Raw genomic sequence first — 20,946 nt, 5'->3', positions numbered from 1 at the left:
CATGATGGGGCAATCATTAACACTTGCAATAAAAGAAAAGAAGCTCCCACTTACAGCAACAATGATGGAGTAAAGGTCGTTGCGACAGCGAAGCCTCAAGCATACCACTTAGAGAGATTGACCAAGCTTGGCCAATAAAACAATAATAATCATAAAACATAATAATCATACGCGTTCACGACACGTTTCACGCGAGTTCAGAATCAATCCAACAGAAACACCAAGTGAACCCCACGATGCGTCGCATCTACACAGGGTTCCCCTCGCAGGGAGGTGGGCGCAATTTTTTTCTATGTTCTTATGACAGTTTATCACACTACGCTGATGGTCTGAGTGTATGAGAATGTTCATGCAGTTTCTCAAACTATGACTAACGTAATACTTTGAAGGTAAAATTTCAACGAGCCTTTAAATGTTTGTTGTCTTCCATATGCTGCTTATAAGCGGTTTAAACAACCCATTTAGACCGATTTATTGACTTTGACTTCAAAAGGAGTGGATGGTACACCGGTATGCCGGTCATTGCTTGAATTCATTTATTCACAAAACGAATTTATAATTTTTGTCTTGCAGACAAGGGTGACAAGGCACAAGACTGTAGTAATCCTCTGGTGTGACTACAATAAAAGAGAGGTACAACGGGGAAATAGCAGAGATAGATTTAGAGGAACCATTAACGAGAAAATATCAGTATTATGAAGAAGTTTTAAAGCAAAATGCTGTGTGTGCTTTAAAAAAATACTAAAACTTAACACCCCTTGTGTAGAGTACCTAACTTAGGCTAATTATGGTCCACGCTATACCATTGTATGGTACACACTAAGAAATTGCCGCGAGTGGGCTTCACCTCAGCGCCCAGGAAAGCGCTATCAGCGTGACCAAATGGGCGAATGAGAGGCCAAGCGTATGATTAAAGGGGAAAAAATAAAATCTGCGCTGGAACAACAGCACAGGGCGTGCAGCTGCGCTGTTGTCCCAGCGCAGATAATGTACTTTTTAGAGGGACCCTGCAACACTTTTTTCTGCTTTTCTCGAAATCTTAAATGCTTGCAGAAAGTAGTCAACCAACACATCGAGTACTTAGATGAGGCGGAGGCAGAGTACTTCAGCCAGAAATTACTGCTCTTTATGCCATCAGATCACTTAGAAACTCGCTCAAAAGATTTTTTCTCTTTCCCCATCTTGGTGTTCTTCGACCCCTGGAATTACGTCATTACACCGGTGCAGTGACTATTGGCCAGCTTTCCTTTAGTTGCAGCAATGAACGCATTCGATAGCACTTTAAAATTAAAGCCACAAAACCAACAAAGAAACAGAAGGCATATCTACTGCGATGAGCAAATCACGCAGTGCCACTCCGTGCTGGCGATAACTATAGCTTTCGCCGTGCTTCCAGAGGCGCAGGAAAGAGCGAAAGATTTAACCGAAAGTGTTGCAGAGTCCCTTTAACTTCAGTCACATGCTTGGCCTCGTCATTCGCCGATATGGTCACGCTGATAGGGCGTTCCGGGGCGCTGAGATGAAGACCACCTACGGCGATTTGTTAGAGTACAGGGGCACTGAATATAAAACACGTCCTAAATGTTCGCTTTAGGTAATACTCATCTTTAACAAAAAATAATTTCCTTGAATTCCTTAGAAGCCTACTTATCTTATCTTATCTTGAGCCTGGGTTTGTCCAGTGCAGGACGAAGGCCTTTCCCAAAGATCATGCAGCCGCGCTTGTCAAGTGCCTGAAGGATGATAGTACGATCGTGTAATCATTTGTAGGTTTTTAGAAAATGTAACTAGGGTTGCTAAATCCTTGTCTGAAGAGGAAATGCTTTTGTGTCCCAAAGAGCCTCATCTAGGGTGGTTGAACCTATCTAGTACAGCCTACCGTGGTATCCGACGGTGTTATATACCGGACCAAGCAGCATTTCGAACCTAGCACAACGCTCTAGAGGAGTAGCATGGAAGGTGCTATATCTAAAGTTGAGAAGCCCTTCCTGCAACCGGCCTGTTCTCGTTGCTGTAGAGGCACAAGATGCGATATAAGCCTACCACCAGCACATACATCATGTGACGTGCCATTCTGTCTCCTGCGCGTTCTGGCAGCAGAAGGGCGCTTCCTGCGCTAGAGCTGTTTTAAGTGGCTATTTCGGCTTCCGTGCAGCGCGTCACCGAACACGTTTTCTACCACCAGAATAGCGAAGTGCGGAGAATTCGATACAAGCAGAAGGCAAACACGATCGCCACTTTCCTTTTTTTTTGCGCAAAAAATACGCCTCGTCCGTATAGCGAGATGGCCTGCTCCGTAAACGTGAGCCGCTTTCAAACGGCGTTATTAAACTGGATCCGTGAAAGCAACTCGGGTAGTCGGAAGCACCTTCCGCCGAATGAGTTGTTTGTCGCCGATTTTGAACTGAGATACTATACTCTGCGACAGTAGCGCTCTGTATTGCTGTGGAGGAAGCAACACGGATGGAGCACACGACCAGTTTCTCCTCTGACATCCTCCCGGTTCCTCGGAAATGCTTCTCTGGCAAATAACCGGCACGGGATTCATATCGAAGTAAGGTATCACAGAACTAGCAGCGCACTGGCTGCTTGAAGATGGGCGTGATACACGCGAAGCATACATCGCAGTTAACAATCGTCCCGCGCTATTTAAAGCTGCGCAAGTTTTGCACGTAGTCTTTCTCCGCCGTATTGGGCGTCTTTAAACATTGGCGCGACACGCTGGCCGTGCCGCGTAGAATTATTGCAGAATAGTAAAAAAAAAACTGTACAATTACTTTGCAATCTCAAAGCACGCAGTATGTCGACGATCACCGGAACTTGTATTTTTTCGGATGACATGCATTTCAGTCCTGACAGGAGGGGGTTCAAGTAGGGCCACTAGATAAGGCCACAGAGTATAGACACTCTTTTCTCCTATTGTTCCGTGCCGCCGCCATGGTCATTGGTTCGCATCATGTGACATGCTTAGACTGCGACGGTTCGCCGGCGACGCCATTTTGTTGCTTATGCGTTTTAGTCGGTCAACTGTGGTAGGCTTAGCTTGTGCGTCCTGCTCTGCGGCTGCGCGCGACTGACGTCGTTCCGAATGCGAATCAAAGATAGCGCGTGTAGCAGCATTTCAGCAGCCCAACTGTGTCCGAAGATGCGCTTTCGCTGCATCTTCACCAGTGTTGTTAACAAATGACCCGGTCGAAGTTAGCGGCGAAGCCGTAAAAGCGGAAATCTCGCAACACTGATAAACATCAAGATGGCCGCCGATGCTAACTTGCGTGCCTCAGTGACGGTACTCTAATACCTTATCGAGGGACACTGGGCTCAACCATTCTGCACCCCTGGGGCCATCCTTAGGCCTAGTTGTTGGCGTTGATATGACATCACTGTTGCATGTCCGAAAGGAGAGAATCAGCGGATTGGGAGCACGTTTAACCTGTACAAACTGCGCGTGAACAGAGATCCTATATTAACGCGAAAATCGCACTTTTGATGACTGGGATGGCATTAAACTACATTGAAAATTAATATGACATCCTTCCGATAGCTTGGAATGCGGACGCGAGGTGCGCAGGGGTTTTTACCTTCCTCCAAGTTTCAAGTTATGAATAACTAAAAAAGGTTGAACCAAGTAAGTTATAAAGACTACGCAGAAATAAAAGAAATGTATGGGAACGCCACGCTCCTGCTTGTTTGACGAAGTATAACAAGCTTCAGGCGTTCAGAATTAACAGACATATCCATGTTGACATTTTTTTCTGATATCAAAAAGAACTAAATAGGCAGTAGCAAGTGATGCTATGATCAGAAAAAATATTAGCGAAATAAAAAAAAGCAAAAAAACCCGTCTTACCAGGACTCTAAATGCAAGAGCCTTGACTGTCATCTTATACTTAGACCTCATAGTTTTTCGTACGTACAAGTAATAATCATATTAAACAAATGACATTTTGCTGTATTAGCTTAAAATACAACACAGGCCCGTTTAACAAGATTTGAAAAAAAAAAACGTATGCTGCCTCCTTTACAATGCTCACTGGCATTGTAGAATGGAGTAAACTGTATATCTGTTTAATTCGAAGTTATTGAGCGCTAGGTCTCCGAGCAACAATTGTACTTGTGGAGATGGCGTGAAGCATAACAGGAGGATTGAAGATTACAGGAGAAATTCTGTCGGCAATACAGGAAGATTGAAGCAATTTTCCACCATCCCTTGTTTGTAGCTTTAATGTGAATTGCCAGAACGAAAATATTTCTTCGCCTAGAGCTGCAGGAAAATCCCCTGGTAAATGTTTTGTGCACACAAAAGGCCCACCTCTTGAGTGACGAAGGGATCGTAGGTTTGTGCAGGAGTGTTTATGAGGCCCCCTGCCAACTCGTCCAGCTTGCCGGGCTCATAGATGATGAAAGGGTGCCGCAGCAGGTTTCGCAGCAGGTCCTCCCCTGCAGTGTCATGGTGCATTGAATAGCTTAGCTACTGAAACTCATCTCAATGACTGCCATTCTCCTGCAGCCACGAGCCGGACGCCGCAGATATATACAACCGTTGGATGTAGTACCCCAATAGAGGGTTGAACTGTCATGGTCGACACATTAACTTGCAGGATAACGGGTGAAATTTCTGTTAGCGCAGACCTATTCCCACCCCCTGACCAAAAAAAAGCAGGTCATTTCGGAGGTGGAATCCACTTGCGCGAAGTTTATATCCCGGCATGCTTTGGTTAATATAAACTTGCTTGTGACATTTCTAGTGTTATTGTGCTGGGCGCAGTTACTCGTTATTTAGAAGGGTGAGTCGGGGTGAGAACGACGAGAAATGCCAGACGTAAGGAGAAAAGTTCAATGTTTCACCATAGCGAAGACGCCAACATGTATACAAGAGGAGCGAACGTGATATGTATACTCAGGAACTGAGGTTCCCCCCGCAAGTCGCTGCGCCCTGCCAGTGGCCCTGCCGGCCCTTCGGGCGTGATCTAAGGAAGCGATGGCTGCATTATCTTATATAACTCCGCCATACATCCTCCCCATACCTTCGCCCGCGAGTAACTTACCGGGCCCCTCAGGCGCGATAAGCGGAGGCTAACTAGCGTTGTCAGTTGTAAGAAAAAAACTCAGCGGCGCACGATGCTATAAATCAGCTGCAGCAGCAGCAGCCCCCTCCAAATATGGCTAAGCAGTCAAATAAAGCTTCAAGTTAACACTAAGAGCACGTAAAGCTTACCAATAAATTCGTGGAACTTGTTGTACCGTCTGACCATGCCCTGGATGAACGTATGGCCAAAGCGGAAAGCTGCTGATTGGAAGGAGTTGGACAGCGCAAGGTTGACTTGGGGATCATAGCCGTGCCAGTAGCCCTGAAACGAAGCGAAGTAGGTGGGATAGACATAACAGCGCGAAATCGCCTCACCGAGAAAAAGTGGCCTATCATCGCTACATTTTGAGGTTTTCCCAACGTGTCATCAGCCGTCACCAACCTACAACACAATGTTAAGGTATCAAGGGGAAAGTTCATTAAGGCGTGAGCATTCGGCGAACTCGCTTGAAATGTCGCTGAATGTAACATGAGCGCTATGCATCTATTTCTTAAGGGGTTAGTTTATATCGGTCACGCTGCAATACCTGCCTCCTTTGTTATCGTATGGAGGTTTTCGTTGTAGCGTGCGTATCTTGCAAGGACTAATTGAAAGGCAGAGGAAATGATCGAAACGTCGTTGGTGATGGCATTCGAAGAGTATTTAACGTTATTCAAAACCATTTAGTACCAGAAGTGGGCGATGGGTAGCATAAAAAAACGGCCCTTTCAAGTTTAGATCAACTTGCTGCATTGTTTTCCTTTCAAGTGGCATCATACTTTCATGCAAGAACAGAAAGTCGCGAGGCACTTAGTGTAAAGAGTTTAAAAGTTGTGATAACTTGCGCTCTAATTTTAAGTTGCATTATGGCAGATAACGCCTTAAAGCACCTGCTTCTAGCAGAATTTCACATTAATCTACTTTTAAATCAACTATTGCATTTGGATATTCGTCACTTTTACCTTCCGTTAGTTATTGGGTGCTTCCTTATTTCTAATATTAGAGAGTTTTAGCATATCGTTACCGGGTTCGCATTACCGTTAACTGTGTTACCGGACGCAGGAGTTTCCGTTTAGTACCTGTTTTAGCACACCGTTTGCGGTTTGCGTATTCCAGTCGCCGTTGTGCAGGTAGCGACATCTGATGAATTAGTCTCAAAGCAAATCACCCATACATCTATTTGCTTAAAGTAGCCTGATGCTTTACTTTTCAAATGAAACGACCACACTATCATTAGTTTTTTTTTAGAATACTGTAGCCATCATCTTTAGAACTTTAAAAAAAGAAGCATGTTGGTGGCCCCGTCTACTGAGTAGAATTGAAATCAAGGTAAACTAGAATTTGCGCCCGCGCTAATATTTTGGCAGGAAATGAGCAAAATATGCTGTAGTAATTACTTAATAATATGCCATACTTTGCCCAGCACAATTTTTGAAGCTTAAAAGCCCTTTACTGGCCCAGAAACTTATTTGAACTTTTTGAGGCAGGCGAGACTTAGCCCCAGTAGGGGCGGCCATATTGCTCGCCCATCTGAGAAAAATAGTCGTTTGTCGGGCTCCTGAACATCATTCAACAATAAAAACGTGATAAATAACATCAAACACGAATACTTTTATCGGCTGTACCAAGCATCAAGCACTGAGCGCACTGCATTTGCTGTAATCAATACGCGAAGGAACGTTTAGCCTGCTGAGGAAGCTCGCTGGCGACGGTAAAGCCTGTGCCGGTAAGTTACCGGTCGCGGTGACACTCGCTCTTGCGCAGTCGACTACCGCAAACATGGTAGATGGTAACTTAAACACAATAACAGTATGATAAAACTCTCTCTGGCTGTAAAAAGGTTTAGGAACCTTCATTGTTCGGGACGTTTATACTATATTTCGCTTCCATGACTGTGTGAACAAGTTATTTCTTCAGAGCGTGTAAAAAAGGGGCTGCGTTCTACTCAGTCGCTTTATGCCAGTTCGAGTTATGTTGGCAGCCTAATCGTTCCAACGGCGTGTACGAATTATTCACAAGCTTGTTCCTGGAGTGATAATGAGTAAGGGAAGTATCTCTAACGCTGGCTCCTGTTTCTTCTCGTACACACAAACTCAAACTGTGGCTAACTAATGTTTGTTTTGTAAGTTACCACATTCATATTTTGTAAAGCTCGGACCTCTGTTATAAAACAAATGAACGTGAGGACCTCCCTTCATTGTATTTAGTAAAAAACGTATGTTCAGGGCAGGTGACTGGCGTTGTACATTATTATTGCGACACCGTTAGTTAACTACGTCGGTCGAAAATGCGGTGTCCATGGCATGCAAAATGGCTGAGTGACCATAGGATAAAAGACATGTCAATAAATGCCCGTAATGATGCCGTAACTTCTCATTCAAGCACCTATAAACATACAGTGTAACGAATTCAGTTGAAAAGAAAGTCAGCTAAATTTCGCTCTGAGTGGGGCTCGGGCCACTGTCCTCCGGAATGCGGGAGGCACACGGAACCCCTGAACCACCACAGGTCGGCGATTTAAACAATTGTGGCCTTCGAGATAGAAAAGTGTGCCAGCCTATGCACAGAGCGGCAGCTTGCGATAATCGCTTGCTTATCTTAGGCCCAGATGATCGCCACTCACGATACTGAACTTCTGCACTCGGCTGCTTCGGTGCACGCGCACAACCTAGCTGCCTAGCCCAGGCATCATCGTAATTTACCGCTCTCTGCATATGTTTGCACCACTTTCCTTACTTTCGTTAGCACTCTTTACGAATGCACTCTGTACTGCAGGAGAAATTAGCCATTGGTAATTACACAAACAGCAATTAGGTGGGTAAGTAAGTAAGTATTGTTGAATAAGGCGGACTTAGCCTTGCATAGCTGCCGGCAATTGCTCCGCCTAATCGTCCCCAATACCATATCAAAACTCTCAAAGTCATCACACCTCACTTAGTCCTAAAATAACAGACCCACAATGTCACCACCTCACTTAGTCCTGTGGACTGCAAGAATCCGTGTAGGAGATGAGAGACCTCTGTTCGCACAATCCAGTGGTCCCTAGGAAAAATAATGTCGCAACAAGGCCAGCTCCCGCTAACAGCGTATACATAGGGCTAACAAGAGCGATTGGCCAAACATCTCCGTCTTACTTACCAAACGAGCAAGAAATGCGTCGCAAAAGAAAAGTAAGATGATGATAATGGGAAGACACACGTGTACCGCTGGACACGGCCACATCCCTGAGATTCTGTCACAGGAGTGTGGTTGCCGCCTTTCACGCGGACAGCCCGGAACCCAGGCTTGCGGAACCCCGGAACCCTGTTAGCTGCTCTTCTTCTATACATTTCACCCGTACAAAAGTTTAATTTATTGCATCGCATTCTTTTAACCGAGTACCTTTACAGCTCCAACCACCTAACGTTATGCATGGGACCAAAAATGTATAATTGGCGGAATTAATTCAGGTAATAGTTGTAGCGTAAATGGAGAAAATTCGTCAAACAGAATTTCGGTGAACCAAAACATAAAAATATCAAAAATACAATTATAAAAGTGAGCGCATGAAGCAAAAGATGTGCATCCTATGCATCGCACCACAAAACGAAGACAAAAATAAGAAAGCCCGGAAAAGAACTAAGAAAACAGGGATAAAAAAATCCCGACAACAGGCAGACCCTGCATTTGCAAAGCAAAGCGTAAATGGCGAAGTTAACGCATTAATAGCATAAGGGGTGGCGGGAATCAGCGCTTTCGCGCCAATTGCCACCTATTTTTTTTATCAGTAGGCTTCACTGTGCAACAAACAATATGGGAAACCTAGTCTGGAAAGGGCGACCTCTTAAAACGGGGCTTCACTTGTAAACATCAATGCATTACTGAAAAGGCAGTTTCCAGGGACTGTGTTTGCTATTTTATATCAAAATATAGAGCACCGGAGGCGAGCAGGTGGCCGAAGTGACAGGGTGCGTCGAAGTCTAGGAACGCAAAAAAAAAACAGCAAGAAGAAACGCAGGAATTATCTTATAGCAGCTCTGCTTTAAAATAAAATGGCTTTTCTTGCGCATATTGATGAAAACATATCTCCCCATAAACGACGCGGAAGAAAGGACAGCCTCCAAAATTCTAGGAATTGTCGATTAATGCGTAGTAATGTTATGTCTTTTGTCTCCATTGTGAATTTCTTTTATATTCGGTTGTCTTACGAGTAGCCCAATACGCTTGGGTATGTTATTGTTTTAAATTTTTCCTTTTCTTTTTTAGCGATAACGTACATTTACCCTTAATAGAAATTAAGTGCCCTAGCTTCTCCAATTCTGCATTTTCTCGCAGAAGCAAGGCGTCTCTGAATTTGTCTGGGGCTGCCTCACCGCTAGCGAAATTGTATTTCAGCTTTCTTTAAATTGTGAAATGGTGACTATTTTACAGCTACTTTCCTTAGCATGACCAAGTAGGCTGTAATATTTATAAGCTTCTTACGTTCATGTAAAATTCGGTTTGTCCGAATTTTCGCTAAAATTCGGTTGTTCTGTTTGACTTCAGTTGAAGCGCTCTTGATGGCAGACAGTAAAGCAATCTTGTGGCTCAGCTTCACACCAAAAAACTATATTAACCAATACGTGCGGCTAAAAATGAAATTTTGGCCGACTGACGATGTCGAGCATACGATTTGACTCAAAAGTTCGGTCTGCGTTGTGCCACCATGCAATGCATGCATGACGCTTTGCATTGCGCACAGCGCCACTAGCAGATCCCATTTTTGAGTCAAATGGTATGCACGCTGTTGGAATGCGTCAAATTCGCTCTGTTCGCGGCACAGAACGGTTATTTAGGGGCATTTCTGTGAAGTTGAACCACGGCATTTCCTTAGAGTGCAGTTGAGTTGTAACTTTACAATGCGGGCAGCAGAGGCCAGCTCACCTCTTTTTGGAGCGTGAGGTTGTAGCGAATGACAAGGTCCTCCCCGAGGGTCATGGGAAGGAATTCGTTGTAGGTGATGAACTGGACGGCCGCGGCCATGATATGGCGTGCTTCGTGGTAGAGGCGGTCGTCGTCCCAGTGCGGGTTGAGCCGGGAGAGCTCGTTCACCATGCGGTTGTGATCGCGTACGTAGAACGTGTGCAACACGGTCAGGTGGATCTGTTCGTTGACGCGTTCGTCTCCTGCGAATTTACCGCACAACGCACAATCACGGGCGAGAATTCGGTCGCTGAATACTGGAGCGCGCGAAACTTGGATTTACAATGTGGCTTCGTGGTTCCGAAATTGAGGGCTTCATCGTAAAGACGTAATTCTTCGTACTACTTCATCATTTTTACTTCTCGCATGCCTGTCTCATGGAATTGAATCATGCTACAGTAGAGAGAGAGAGAGAGATAGAGAGAGAGAGAGAGAGAGGGAATGAGAGAGAGGGAAAGAGAGAGAGAGAAAAAGAGAAAGAAAGAGAGAGATCTTTAATGAAAACTGGAGAGATGATCACCACAATGGTAGGGCTTGCTACTTCAGATGTGAGTGAACAAAGTAGGATGAAAGGGCAAAAGAAAAAAAGAAGGGGCCAGCAGGACCAATAATTCGCGATAAACGTCTGTGGCCGGATGACGATAAAACCGATCATAAGCTAAATTTAAACATAGCTACAAAAAACATGATGTAACTGGCCATTTAAATCATGCGGAGATTTTCACACATTTGCTATACATATGTTCAGAGGGTTCGCAGGACCTCGTCCAGTAGTGAGTCTGAAAGAAAAAGTGAGCAGAGTTTTTGTTTCCAAATGTGCGGCTTAAACGATAGGAAATTTAGACTCAGCAGGCATACATAGTTGCAGGGCAAATGATAATTTGTCGTAGATACACCAACATGTGGAATGGATGCTATTTCGTGTTTGTAAGCATGTGCTATAAATACAATATTAAGAAAACAGGTTGGAACAATTTCAGAATATGAAAAATAATGAAATAGTTTGCACAGCAAGCGACTATTCGAGCTAATGGTACCCCTGAATACACCTTTGGATGAAGTATTCCCGTACGTGATATCAGTATTATGTTGAATGGCTGGCACGCATTTTGGACTCAACTACATGGTAATTTGCATTCGGTCGTGTCATGTCAATGCATATTTTTCTAATCTTGACTCTCGGTACCAAACGTTGCCCCGCACGAGCCTATCACTCGGACACAAGTACATGCTTCTGGAGATACACATTGACATAATTGTTCGTGCCTTGCCTTTGCGGTTTTTATTGGGTGGATTTCTGAGGACGAACACTAAGGTTGCATTCAGTCGTGAAGCAAGAAATGATGGCCACGACTTCGAAGAAGGCTTCTTTGCGTAGCAAAGATTGGTGAATAGTGAATCTAGAGCAGAAAGCTTTGTAGCAAAGGCCGGTTTCTTGATTAGGCTGTATGGTTAGAACTGTGGCGTGTGGGCCTAATGTTCATTGAAGTTGAGTACGTATTACAGCAGGCGAGTAATATTTGGTCAGATATGTACGTGACTTGTCTTAACGCTCACACTATTTTGAAAAACGCAGTGGAGGACGTAGCAACCCTTCACGTAATTTTTTTTGTAAGATGCTGGCGAACAACTTTAGGACCAAAAACTTATCGGTGTTGTGCTCGTAAGCCGTGCTAGCGAAGTGTTGTGGAAATAAGCACCTTACCAGCAAGGAAGCAGAAAAGTTGCCTTGGGCGTGCGATGCAGTCTCTCTCTGGGTTTTCCGACTCCGGCGGCAGCAGCGGCTTCAGACCCACGTCACGGAAGCGATCCCAGACTCGAAGTTGTCCTTAATTGCAGACATCGGTGCATGGTGTTTTTATCAAGAAACTTTCGGAGCGTAATATCAGTTAAAGCAAAACAATACACTTTTCCAAGGAAACTAGTCTAGGCTATTACGCCATTGAGGGATTCACTACAGCAAGCCAAAAGCGGTTGATGGCTGGGCCAGTATCATTTACAATATCATGTACAGGTCACGTGCCTGTCCAGTAGAGGCTGCCTACAAGAAAGGTATTCACGGCTGAAGCACTTACTCAAGACCGTAGTAACTTCATAAAACGCTTAACGGGCTTTTACATTAAATAAAAGTAAACACACAGGCATTGCAGTTAATGTGCTCATGCAACCATTAAACAAATAAATACGAAATAGTGCGTCTTTTTATAAACCTGATTTTGCGTTGCAGGCCTAATATAACGTTTGCTGAAAAACTGGTACTCTGTGTCCATAAACTGATTTCACAAAATATAAAGCCTACGACTTTTTTTTTATTGTCTTTACACTCGTCCAGAATCTGTGCAAGTGTTTCAAGTATTTCAACGATGCTTGAACACCGGTTTATCTGTGTCGTTTTTGTAACCTATTAGACAGAACGCCTTTAGCTGAAAGTATCAAAAAACATGGAAATCTTATGTGTGTAATCAACATCAAAGTTCTCTATCCTCCATATGAACACATGAATTCGACCACGTGCAAGAGTCTTGTGTTAGTCTTACCTCCATGGAAGGTTCTTAGTCGCTTGGCTAAGGATTCTGACGATCCGTAGATGAAGTTTGCGTCAATGGAATGCGTTAAGATATTAATGTGGGCACGTGGACCTTAAAAAAGGAAGAAGAAGATTGTGACATTCTAGAACACGCAATCATGACAACATATTTGTAGATTAATAAGAATGATCATCATCAACACGAATTTCAGAATTTTTTAAAACTTTTCTTCCTAGCGAGGGTAACTGAACAACGTATGTATCAAGCGTATTTTTAGAGATCTCACAATATCGCTGACACTCTTTAAGCTATTGCATTGATTTTATGGTTTAAAGACTACTGATAGAAAATTAGGAGAAATTCCACTCTGGAAAGGGAAATGACCCGCGAAGCCATATGAAATAAACATCACACTCGTGGTTGTAAAGTGAGATGACCAGCGGAGCCAAAAAAATACTTATCACACGTGGTTACAGAATGCGCACGCATTTATTTATTTATTTATTTTTGTCGTGATTGAGTAACATAGCGAATAGGGCAAGTCGGCATAGATTCATCTCACACCGCAAACGCACAAGGACTGAAAGAAGGAAGAGTGCACATGTGAGTCCTTTCCTTCCTCAATCTTGTGTTTTGGCGCTGTTTCACAAGATGAGTTTTATCCTAGCAGACAAAGATGGCGCTGTCTGTTTCTCTGTCATAGGTGCCCTTGTATTGACGGCAGAAGGGAATTTTCTAATGTTTACAACTGCACAGTGAACTAAGTAATCATGGCAAGTAAATAAAACTCGGTGTATTAATAGAGTCATTTCAGCGAACAATTTTCATAAAGCGTTTGTTGAGAAAAGTTCAACAAACCATAGGTTACAGCAGTTCTTTTGAACCATACTTCTTCTTTCAATAGCAGCCCATGTATCGACAGCAGGCACTAATTATGGCGCGTTTAGAACTTCACTGTGAACTAAGTAGTTAAGAAAAGTAAATGAAGCTTGCAGTAACGATAGAGTCATCTTAACGGCCCATCGTAATCTAATCGTTTTTGGGAAAGTTTTGCTAGAACGAGGGTTAGGGCCGCTTTATTTCAAGCATTCCCGGTAAAGTTGGTTTTGCTGCAAGTATTTTCCGCCACCGGTTTGTTGATGGACACGAAAAATAAGCTGATCCCGAGCCATAAAGCTTCGCTGCCAAATGTCTAAAAACAAATTTTTGAATTTTCAAAAATGTTTCTCCTGGCGAAATTACACAAAAAACACCAAACTTAAGCATGTTCTCGCCGTTTCTAGAATATCTCTTACGTTTGTAAAGACACCACGTCCAAATATTGCCTGTACAAATTTCTTAATTAACGTGTTAAATAAGCGAGGGATCTTCTTCCTCAGACTTACGAGCGGCGAACAATAAAAGGAAACAAACACACACTCTCTTTATTTGCAACAGCTCCGTTAGTAGTGACCGGATTAATAAAATTTACCCCGAGAAAATATTGCTCTGCCCTATACAGTATAGGCCAAAATATATACTCTGTCATTTTAGAGGAAGTTGTTTTAGCATCACTTTAAAAATTGCACGTGAAACCCGTCTGAACATGCTTAATAAAAATATCTAAAAACACAAATTTCCAGCCACGTTCACATGAGTAATATTTGGACAGGAAACCTAACTTACAACATAGTAGTAGTTTGTGAAGCCTCGTTATAATAAAATTTCCAAAAATCCTAAAGTGTGCTTTAGGCACTTGTATTAGTCACGTTTAAGCTCAAAAAACATTTCAAGCACATTGAGGGCCTCAAATACACGCCGGCAGATTTGCGAATACACCATCATCTCTTTTCAATCCTGAGACAGCATATTTCCAAACGTCTTGACGTTGTTTTTTTTATCTCCCTGCGGGCTTAAAGTTGTGGAAACGATTTTCGGAGAAACAGTGGAATCTTGGGTATTTAGGCACATAAATTGGAGCGATGCCCTCTTTATTTCACATTGTTGCTGCTCTCAGTTCTAAGTGTACTCTGTTAATTGCGTTCGGATATCCGTAATCTTTGCGCCGAAAGCTAACGCCATAACTTATATAAAGATGACATGGTAGTTCTAAAAGTGAGTTTGCGTCTTTACTTATCTAACTTAGTGGGAATTTTCAAATAGTATCAGTAATTTTTAGACGCCACCATCACTATGGAAAGTGTACAGGCCTAAGAAATACTTAGTTATCATGAAAGTATTATAAAACTTTTTATTTTCTCATACAATTAGGGCTGTTGTTTCAGAAAATACATTGCGTCAGGAAAGCAGTTTGCTTTTCGAATTTTGAGTCTAAAGGCAGAATGATTTGTAATGAGGATGGTGGATGAGTCAGTCACGCCAACGTGTCTCCATTAAAAGCAATAATTTCTGAAAAGTGTGGTTCAGTATGATCGCACTGACCGTTTACCAGGCTTCCTGCTTGGTACTAGTTTTTACGTACAAATAATGTAATATGAACATATTTAGCCTATCTTTAAACGTGGGGAGTTTGCAAAAAATGTTTACCGTCGAGCAAACACGAAAATCCACGCAATCGGAGCAGTGCGCAATAATCACGCGACGAGCTGCGGTCAACGTTTCCGGGAAACTATGCTCTTTTTTGACAGACGTTCCCTTTTTTGCGTATCCCTATGAGTTGATGGAGCAAGTGTGAGCGCGTTTACCTAGTGCGCATCCTGGGCGCTGTCCTGCCAATGACCTCTTGAATTCGATGCAGTTTCGACCAAAGCGCCCGTAGAAGGGGTCATCGCCCGGCACTTCGATGGTCATGCAGAGAGGGTGCTGGTACTTCTGGGGAAGACCGCAGCACACGAAGTCATGGTCTCTCTCGTCTGCGCATGGAGGTGAAAAAAAAAGAAAACCACCAAACAGCTTCAATTTCCCTTCGCGTGACTGTATATGTTTACACCCGGTGAAAGCAGACAGTGAAGAATTAAGCAGTGACGCGAAAAAGTAGCGTCAACCATCCATTCAAACGCCTGCAACCTTGGCTATGAAACGTGGCGTAGTTGAGAGTTGCAAGTTATGTTATTCCTCATGCCGTTCTTCCGCATGCATGCAATATACTGCACAGGAACATTTTCGTCTTTATCCTACACCAAAAGAAACATTAGAGAAGTTGAAACACTCATGGTATATCGGTGTAGCCTTCGTCACATGAGCACAGCCGGCGTCTTGCTGCAGGTGAAGCTCACCCAAGGACGTTAAAAAAATTGCGCAATTTTTTTAACCTCCTTGAGCTCACCCGGTGTTAACCGCGGAAAATGGTGTGACGTGGAAGTACTAGTGTTATAAGCGACGTCCATTAGACGCCAAGCCACTTCTTGCTGGGATTCTCACGGAGACACGGCTTGACAATTGCTACACACGGCATATTTCAGCTATAGAGAATGGGGTACAATTAAGGATAAGACTGCTTCATATTTATTTTTAACACTTTAATATAAAAACTGGCGCAGCTTGCACTAGTAGTGCAGGGATGGTGAAACAGCAGAGCTGGCGGCCCTTCTACCTTCGCTGGGGACCCGGCTGTTGCACCTCACATAGATTTCCCAACTTGTCGCTGAAACTTCTTTATGACTGGATCGTTTTGAAAAGTCCGCAGGCTTTCACATCTCTCCCAAAGTGGACCGCGTTAGCACGCGCTAGAACCAGCGGCACTCGGCTTCGCGAACTAGGTGTCTGTAGCGCGAACTTGGCGTCTGTGCTCCCATGTTTAGGCGAGAACGTACGTGAATTGGCGAGGAGAACAGCGCGCCCGATATCACGCCATAAACGCTGGGCAGAGTGTTCTCGAAGGTCGAGCTGGCCGTGGCCAGGCGCTTCTCACGAGGCGCTCGCTCACGGGCACTTGGTATTTTTCCTTGGTATTTTTTCCGAGCTCCTCACGTGGCGCAAGCCCACGCGCAAGCCTGGACGACGCCGCTGTTCATAAGCCCTTATACGATGCGTTGCGCATTGATGTCACGGCTTGACGGGCGTCGCTTAGGCTCGGCTTGGCCGTATACCTATGCTAGCGAAGCGAGAGGAAAACTATGCACAGCTGGGCCGGGGGTTGCTGGGCAACTCGAGGGGACGTCATCGGTCCGCGAGGTTTTTTGGTGTGACGGACGGATAACACTCGTCTTAACCAGCATTGCTGTTAAAAATCGAATCGTACTCTTTTTGTGGAAGATGTGACATTGCGGTTGGAACTGCTGCGTAATTACTTGCCTTGCGCATATATACTGATTCACACAAAATGAAGACGCATTCAAAAAAATTATTTGTATTTAAGGCCTCCAGGAGCAGAAAAAAACTGCAGAAGTCTGCATTGAGTAATAAGCGTGTTACTCCGGCCGGAACACAACAATACGGCACTCGCATTGTTCACTTCCTTCGTCCCCGTCCTTTTTGTGTGTGTGTGTGCTGTTGCCAAGATGTCACCGTGCTAACTCGTCCACCTGCCCCTTTCACAGTTAGAAGTGACACTTGCCAGAACATTATTTTTATGTTTATAGAAATATTCCTCATAGAAAATAAAGGAAGCTCACACTAACGCCTAAGACTTAAAGGTGTCGAAACTGTACGCAACCTTCACGACCATCACAACGGTTTAAGTCCATGATTACAGCCGGTTCGCTTCTTCTTCGCTGCCGCAACGACTTTTACTTTATCATAGTTGCTATAAGTGAGAGCTTCCTTTATTTTTTTATTTTTGAAGTGATAATCATCGGACATCATCTTCGAGGGGCAGTATGACGTGTCTTTCTCGTTCCGAGCAAGTGTTGCCACAATTACGGAGAATGCTGGAGTATTTTTCGCCAATCTGGGCAATCTCTAAGTGGGTATGCTTGGCTTGACAAACGTGCGCCGGGGACGCTTGGCGGTCGTCGCGAGACACGCACTCACGTGCGGGCGCTAGGCATTTGTTTTTTTGTATTTTTAACTGCGGGCCGGAAACATTAGGACTTGCTAGCTAAACAGCCTCGCTGTTAAAACAACTCAGGATTTTTCTCCCAGGAACCCTGTATGCTCTTACGCGTAATAACAAGTAAAAAAAAACAATCATGCTGACGAACTTAGGTCAAATCTAAGGCGAAAGCGCTAGGAGCTAGACAATGCCGCTTAGCTGTTATTTGTGGAATGAAATATAAGTGTAACGTTATGAGTGAGCGATATGAGCATTATAACCTCAAAAACATACCATTATCCTATCACAGTCATACGCCAAATTAAACACCGATAATTTAATACAAGTGAAAACATAATCCCTAACAAACACATAGCCAAGGAATAAATAACGCTAACTAAAATGATCGAGGCGAAATATGTGATGTGTCACTGGCAATGAAAGATGGGAGGTTGTGCAAGGCTATCAGCCATGGTAGCTGTCTGCTTTCTCTGCTATATGTTGGCTCTACGAGTGGGCGAGCATTCCACGTCGCTGTGGTGGCAAAAACGATGTTCAGGAGCCAGTAGCCTCTGGTACTCTGATCCCATCTGCACGTTTCCGTGTGGATAACGATTCTTCTGCAATCTAGAGAAGACTCTCATGCTGTGACCATTCAGCCAGCATAGGAATGACGGGAAGGGCCCAGATTCATATTGGTTTTGCAATTACTTGGCCCTGCCCACAACATATTTCTTGAAAGCGGAGTGGGTCTGACAAAAACACAGATTTGGTATTCAAGCAGAATGCTCAGAAAAAAAATATACGTATTTTATTGTTTGCAGTAGAATTAAAATTAAAAGAGCAAAATGTTTTCGTCTTTTCTTCTAACAAAACATACTTTTAAAGCCACAGAGCAATTTTACGCCAAGTTATTTGGGATGCTGATACAAAGCATATCGCATGCTCCTTGCTTTTCAAGAAACGTGACACGTGATTGCCCACCTCGTGGTGGCGCGGCGAGCGTTAAATCGTGGTCGATGAATTGTCCCCAGGACATAACCAGGATCGACAGCTGCCTGTTAGGCCGGTCGTAGTCCCGGTGGATGAAGCTGCTGATGGCACGAGCCTTGGGCAGCTCGCCACCATCTGCTGCCTGTCTCGGTCCTTGGACACCTGCGTTGGACAGAATGCGAGAGAAGACGTGCGTCTGTAAGATATATGTTTGGACGTGAGTGAAGAGCCTGTTCATCGCTCTCAATGGTGCGTCTTAAAACGATTGCGGGTCTGGGTTTTAAAGTCGAATAAGTAAAATCAGAGAACAAGTTTCCCGTGCTTATTCAAGTTTTACGATGTTTGTATAACCTCTATATGGCCATGGCGCATGTAGTTGATCGTGATGCAGCAGCGCAGTACGTTCCAGTATTTTTTCCCGTAAATAAAGTGGCCTTGTGGATCATTCGCCCGTGATTAGGGGCAGTAACAAGTTTACTGGGTGAGCGAGGCCGACACCTGTTATTTCTATATACAGTTAGGTCACTCGCTGTGCACCTCCCTAAAAATGGGTAAATGTTTTAAATTCAAATCAAACCAAATCTAATCAAATTTCATTCTCATTGAGCGTACAAGGAGGGGTTAGTCACAAAAAACTGCACTACATGGAAGCTTGACGAGGCAACTGTCCCTGCATTCGACAGCAACTGGCGACACGAGTTTGTCGTGCTAAAAAAGGAAAACTTAGAAGATAAGTGTATGGTCGGAGTTTGAAAATACAATCGGAATTGGGAGCGTAAAAAATTAAAAAAAAAAGTGTAGAACAGCCCAGTAGTCGAACCGGAAGGGAAAATGTTTACACATAGTGCCTGTTTAAGACACATTCGGAGAAGGGAGCGGGGCGGTCCTCATTAAAATAGCTTGAAAATATAAACCGAGTAGGGAAAGATGAGCTTTATCTTGAATCTTATTTAAAACTAGAGGCAAACGACGTGATGATGTCATTCGTTAAAATATAACTCATTTAAATGAGCCTCGATTTCACAGCTGGGGTGTTCCATTTCTGGTAATCCTTTACGAGGTTTATATGCGTGCGGTGTTTTTTTTTTTTATCCACTGGTTAGCCGTTTCTACTTGTCTTGCTTAATTTTCGAGGCTTTCACGGCAGTGCTCGGTAACTCACGCGTATATGGAGGCGCAAAGCCGCCAAAATTGACCATGTTTCTTCGGCTATCCGGCCCGCAGAGTAACCATAAGCGCCGCACGCGCTCAATTTTATTTCATCGATATTACCATGGAGCTATTCACACCGTAAGGCTCCAAAAATCATAGGACGTAATTGAAAATATGATCCACGCTGCTATCAGCACTGTAACTGATCGATTCCAACTTTCGATGATACCCACTTGTCCATGTAAAAGGGATAACTAACTTTAAGGCAGCAAAACTCAGATCGCATATTTTTCCCCTTTAGTTCCAGCCCGTTTCCTCGATTTTATGGCCGCTTGAACTATAACCACAGCCTTCACAGCTATTCGAACCCAAAATTACGACTACGCCCAGGTTCCCTCGACAAAAGCAGTGCACGGAGGGAAATGAAAAGCGGAAGCGGACTTGGCGAAATTGGCTACAAGGTTCTGATATTGCTTAAAGAGTCCGCCCACCATTAAAGGCAATATTCCTTATCCCTGGCCATCCTTCGTCCCTCTCAAGAGCATGAAGTCTTCGGCATGCATTATTAGCTAGCTGAATATTGTAACTCATGAATCCCGGTGATTTGCCTTGGTTGCAATGTGTCATAATACATCAAGCACCGCATATACCCAACTAAGTCAATCCCCAACCTGAAGCAAACTCCGACAATATAAACACCCGGTTATGACAGCACCTGTGGCGTCACTTCTCATGATGACATCACACCCTATCCCGGCGTCACTGGTGTCGCCTAAGTGTGCGTTGGGCTCTTCGCTTACAACGGACCGTTTCCAAACAGGTTAGATTACCTGCGTCTTCATAGCGGCCCTGTGGTCGATGTACCTTATTCCAAAAGTGAGGTTTTAAGAGACTATTATTATGGGGTATTAGTGATATGCGCATTCAAAAGTGGGCAATCACTCATTTCGACAAAGTTGTGAGTAATGGAGTTAAGAAAGATTGTGGGTGTGATGTTCTTAACCAGCATACTTGTAGCTACAGCATCTAAGGTATAAGCTTGGGCGTGTTGGTATAGCATTCTCGGAACAGCGCAAAGGGACGAGGAGGAGGTGTAGACGGGACACAGCGCAGTTTCCCGTGTCCCGTGTCCCGCGTCCCACTGTGTCCCGTCTACACCCCGTCCTCGTCCCTTTGCGTTGTTCCGAGAATACAGCATCTAATTCACCACCGAAATCGGTTCGTAATTTTATGAGCAGCAAAAATCAATGCTGTGTTCGACACCGCATTTCTCCTGCCGGATGTTTCCTCGAGACTTAAGCTCGCCCCGCGATGCTTTTGAACCGCCGTGCACAAGGGGTGGTGGCTGTAATGC

General features: G+C 44.1%; 1 protein-coding gene across 1 annotated transcript in view; it reads right to left on the bottom strand.

Moving 5' to 3' along the window:
• LOC144175347 (salivary peroxidase/catechol oxidase-like) overlaps nt 1–20,946 on the bottom strand; it is a 91,750-nt gene that overhangs the window by 21,643 nt on the left and 49,161 nt on the right. The window contains exons 6-12 of the mRNA XM_077704427.1: nt 18,432–18,602; nt 15,220–15,387; nt 12,545–12,646; nt 11,713–11,835; nt 9,969–10,210; nt 5,216–5,348; nt 4,310–4,437 (exon numbers count right to left, since the gene is read on the bottom strand). Coding sequence (XP_077560553.1) covers nt 4,310–4,437; nt 5,216–5,348; nt 9,969–10,210; nt 11,713–11,835; nt 12,545–12,646; nt 15,220–15,387; nt 18,432–18,602 — 1,067 coding nt within the window. The remainder of the gene's footprint in view (nt 1–4,309; nt 4,438–5,215; nt 5,349–9,968; nt 10,211–11,712; nt 11,836–12,544; nt 12,647–15,219; nt 15,388–18,431; nt 18,603–20,946) is intronic.

Source organism: Haemaphysalis longicornis, unplaced genomic scaffold (assembly GCF_048455015.1).
Source record: "Haemaphysalis longicornis isolate Haplotype H1 unplaced genomic scaffold, Haemaphysalis longicornis Haplotype H1 scaffold_3, whole genome shotgun sequence".
Lineage (NCBI taxonomy): Eukaryota > Metazoa > Arthropoda > Arachnida > Ixodida > Ixodidae > Haemaphysalis > Haemaphysalis longicornis.
The sequence above is the reverse complement of the archived record's forward strand: the minus strand, read 5'-3'. Positions and strand labels throughout refer to the sequence as shown.